Here is a 4,188-nt window from a genome sequence, read left to right on the forward strand (position 1 = left end):
TCTCTTTTCTAGTTTCTATACCTTTAAACTAAAACATGTCACTGCCTGAAGCAGCATCAACCAGCAGCTCTTTGACCCACGGCATATGTGGGCTTTTATTAGCCTGCAAACTTCTTCTAAATCAAAGAGACTTTACTTTTGCTGGTTCCATGTATTTAAAGGCAACTGACAGACTTTACTGTCTTATCAAGAGACTGTATTACTTATTACTGTCTTAGTAAAAATATGAATGCAAAAGTAGGCCACGTTTATTCAGATAAACCTGTACAGAGTTTAAAATATATATATACATATTAGATACAGAAACCTGTATATACAGTATGTACACTGTGTGAGAAACAGAGGACATGAAGATACAAACCAAGTGTGTGTTGTAGCAACGAGCCGCTCAGCCATTGAAAAGCAGATGATCAACTTTCTCTTTTAAGAGCCCTGAGAAGAGCAATGTGTTCTGCGTGGTACTTAAGCCTGTGATGTGCCATCATCAACACAAACATCAGTGACTACATTGGACATATCCACCTGCTTTGTATTCATGTTCATGAGACATTTGAATTTGGTCCCCAGTCCATTATTACACAAGACCCTCTTCATAAGGATCCATAAGGATGTGTCCTGAGTCAAAAGGCCGCTCTCCTCCACGCAGTTGATCTCTTTTGAGCTCCAGTGTAAGTAAATAAACTGTTTATTCATCATCATTCCCAAATTAAAACGTCTAATGTGAAGAAAATTTAGAATTAGGCTGAAAAAAATATTCCCAACTGGTTCGCCGACAGCAGCTTTGTCCCATGATGCTGCAGTAAAGGACACACTGTCCTCTGTTCCAGCTGTTTGTCCTTATTGATGACAGATAAAGTCCAGTTCCTGATGCATCTGTGAGCTCTGTCCACCAGAGAACATCAGTAAAGTCTGTATCCATAAAGTGTTCAGGGTGTGTGTGCCTGTCCTGCGCTCACTGGCCAATCACAATATGTAATCAACTGTCACTGACACAATGTGTGGCATAATATTAAACTATATTATAATAATATAAGTTTTATATTCCAAGCTGACTTTGATCTCTGTGCAGTCTGTGTGAGATCATGATCCAGACTGTAGACCAGCAGCTCTGTAGAGGCTGGGCTCAGTTTCTTTGAGGTTTTATTTCTGTATCCTGCAAAGACAATGTGCCAGCACCCGACTGGATTATAACTGGGTTCTACAGCACATTTACTCTGCAGTGAACACACTGCACATCTGATTATCTCCAGGTTGTTTCTTATACTGAGGAGAGAAATACATTCACTTAAAGCAGAAACCTCTTGGACAGTGGTTCAGACTTCACAGAGTGATGTCAGGAGGGAATGTAAGGAAGAAAACACTCTTACCTTCTTGTCATGGCGGGGTTATCATCTCTGCTGTTTCTCCTCGAGGTGTGTTTTCCTTTTCAGTGAAATATTAATGAACAGATGAAATAATTGAATTACTGAGATAAACCAAGTATTGTCATTTACCACAGTGAATATCTACATACACACAGTCTCACAAAGAGAGTAACAAACATACCTCTGTGGAAATGCGTCCATTTCTTTTTCGAGCTATAATAAAAAATGAAAAACATCTTAATCCACAACATCATGACTTGGCAGAAAGTATCATCATCCATTAAACCATGATAACATTTTCTTTGACTGCACACAGATCTTACCTGCTACATGTTTTCTTCTGTTCAAGACGAGAACTACAACGAGTCCAATCACTAAAAGAAGCACTACAGCGCAGATCACAATTACTGTCACTTTTAAACTGTTTCTTTCTCCACATTCAGCATCACTTGCAGCAGTTCCTGCTTTTATCAGCTGAAGGTTTTCTGATTCACATCTGGAACGATAGAAAGACGTTTTTACTTTATAAATGTATAGAAACTTCAAATTCACTGCAGTTGTGAGAAACCAGATGTGTCCATGTCTGATGTGAAGGTTCACTTACTGTGTGTGTGGTTGACAAGATGTAAATGTCCCATCTGAAAATGTTGCATCTCTGCAGTCAGAGCACACAGTGTCTTTGGAGGCTGTTCCTGTACAAGAACAAATGATGCACATGTTGAAAGTAGTTACTAGTGTACACATCATATGATGACAGGGTCAGTGTGATATGACATCATGACATTTCATCAGACTGTCTGATTTCCACTCAGCTGATTTTTATTATATTTGAGATTTTTGAATCCAACACTTGAAAATCAAAACATTCAATAATAGTTTTCTTTGTTTCAGTTCCCAAAATGACAATTCATCCTTTAATATTTAAAGTTTGATGAAATGTTGTAGTGCAGCTCTTTTCTCATAAGAGCAGAACAAGATGAAGTAGAAGAAGATTTTAATTCACTATAAAGGAGAAATCACATCAGCTTCATAAACAAACCAGCTACTGTTTGACACGACACTGAAACTATCCAAATGTTATTAGCTTCAGTGCTTCATGCAAATATGTTTTGGCACCATGTCCTATCTGATCAGTGGTTTGGGCGGCAGCAGGCAGATATCAGTGAGCAGGGGACACCAACAGCTACCAGACCATCAGCATCAAGAAGCATGAGTCTGGTGTAGCTGTGTCTTGGCAGATTGGTAGATTGTGGCACAGAGAATAAAATCCAATGTTTCACAGCTGCGACCAGCATTTTCAATGGCCTCAAACAAACAGAGAAGGTCAGGCATGTCTTTTTTGAAAACGACAAAACAGTCACCACCCTCAGGATTTGGTTCCTCCAAGTGTTTCTGCTATAAATTGGCCATATTTTTACTCACTAGTTTTTTGTTCGGCCTCTCCAACTACGTTTTCAGTTTTTAATCTTTTTACCACTACTTTGAACATTATTACTGGCACTGTGTTGGTCTGCCCAGAGGGTCCAATGGTTCCACACAAAATCCAGCTGGAGCATTTGTCTGAATTTGAGCGTCTGTTCAGCTCATTTCAGCGCTGACTAACCATCGGCACTATGGGTGAGATTTACCAAGCCACAGCAGTAAGCTACAGCCTGAGGTTGGCCTGGCTGTGTGGAATAAGAAACCAAGTCTCCAGAGAGAAGCCTGAGAGAGGAGATGTGAAACTACATTGAGATGGTTTTTGGTTCTTAAAACCAAAAATATATCTTCTTATTGATTCAACACTTCAGGTAAAACTGTAAAACATGGGACCTTAAAACTAATCTACATTATGATCTTAAAGTCAGAACAAGAAAACCAACCTTTTTGACTGATGTATTGTCCTGGTTGACATCTTGTGTGTTTCTCTGCTGCCACACAGCTGTTCTTTGTCGAGTCAGTACAGTAGAATCCTCCCTGTGCTTCACAAACTGCATCTGATGTTGTTGTACATGATTTCTTTATCCTCAGACCAGAACCTGTCAACACATACAGAGGTTATGGAGATACAAAACTTCTATTCTGTTTCACTACTAGGGAACAAGTTTCCCCCAATCTATGAATTCATTTTATTGCAGCAGGAAAAGGGAGAGATGGAGGGTAGTATTCTGCAAGGAGAGATCAATTAAATCATTACTGCAAGTCCTACTGATAAAATGATTCAAACTCAGTGAGTCTGCATCTTCACAGTGACACTGTCAAACCAATCTTAGACAGTTGTCTCAGGTCTTGCAGTAATATTACTACTTACTGATTTTAATCAGGTTCAGACACAAGTTTCTATTAACAAAGAGAAAATATTAACAGAAATCTACCTGGATCACAGTTTGTGCAGCGATAACATTGTTTAAGTCCAGTGGGATGATTCATGAAGGTTCCTTCCATGCAGGGCAGACAGGAACTACTCCTGAACTCTGTGCAATCTGTTCTTACTCTATTCCCTGTTGAAAAGAAAACCAACAATTTAATTTCATGCAGTATTTTTCTATAGAATGAAAATGTGTTAATCTTGAAGGTAAAGTTAATCAAAGTGACACTGATGTCTACGACAGTTTCATTCTTATTACAAACATCAGATGAATCCAAATTTAAAAACTAAATCCAGCCCAGTTCTTCACTGATACGTTTCACTTCCACATGAACAACACCAACCCCAGGAGACAGACTGACTCCACTGTTCTACACACAAGTGGTTGATTCTGGTGAGTGTGTTTGACACCTGGCAGCACAACAAAGTCTCTAAATGTAACTAACAGTGAAATGTCCCTTAATCATTCAGTTGGAT

At 39.0% G+C, this 4,188-nt stretch overlaps 1 protein-coding gene across 3 annotated transcripts in view; it reads right to left on the minus strand.

Annotated features, from left to right (window-relative positions):
- The window catches only part of LOC111658865 (tumor necrosis factor receptor superfamily member 14-like), a 54,508-nt gene that overhangs the window by 34,894 nt on the left and 15,426 nt on the right, over positions 1 to 4,188 (minus strand). For 2 of the 3 annotated variants that reach the window (XM_087175418.1, XM_023411543.2), the window contains exons 3-6: positions 3,719 to 3,844; positions 3,227 to 3,382; positions 1,969 to 2,056; positions 1,688 to 1,860 (exon numbers count right to left, since the gene is read on the minus strand). In XM_087175418.1, the coding sequence (XP_087031544.1) occupies positions 1,688 to 1,860; positions 1,969 to 2,056; positions 3,227 to 3,382; positions 3,719 to 3,844 (543 nt within the window). Of the gene's footprint in view, positions 1 to 1,368; positions 1,423 to 1,545; positions 1,578 to 1,687; positions 1,861 to 1,968; positions 2,057 to 3,226; positions 3,383 to 3,718; positions 3,845 to 4,188 lie in introns of those variants that run through there. The other variant, XM_087175419.1, reaches the window with a different exon arrangement.

The sequence above is a fragment of the Seriola lalandi genome, unplaced genomic scaffold, assembly GCF_002814215.2.
Source record: "Seriola lalandi dorsalis isolate HSWRI2012SDOR001 ecotype SW California unplaced genomic scaffold, Sedor1 jcf7180002054469, whole genome shotgun sequence".
In the NCBI taxonomy this organism is placed as follows: Eukaryota; Metazoa; Chordata; class Actinopteri; order Carangiformes; family Carangidae; genus Seriola; species Seriola lalandi.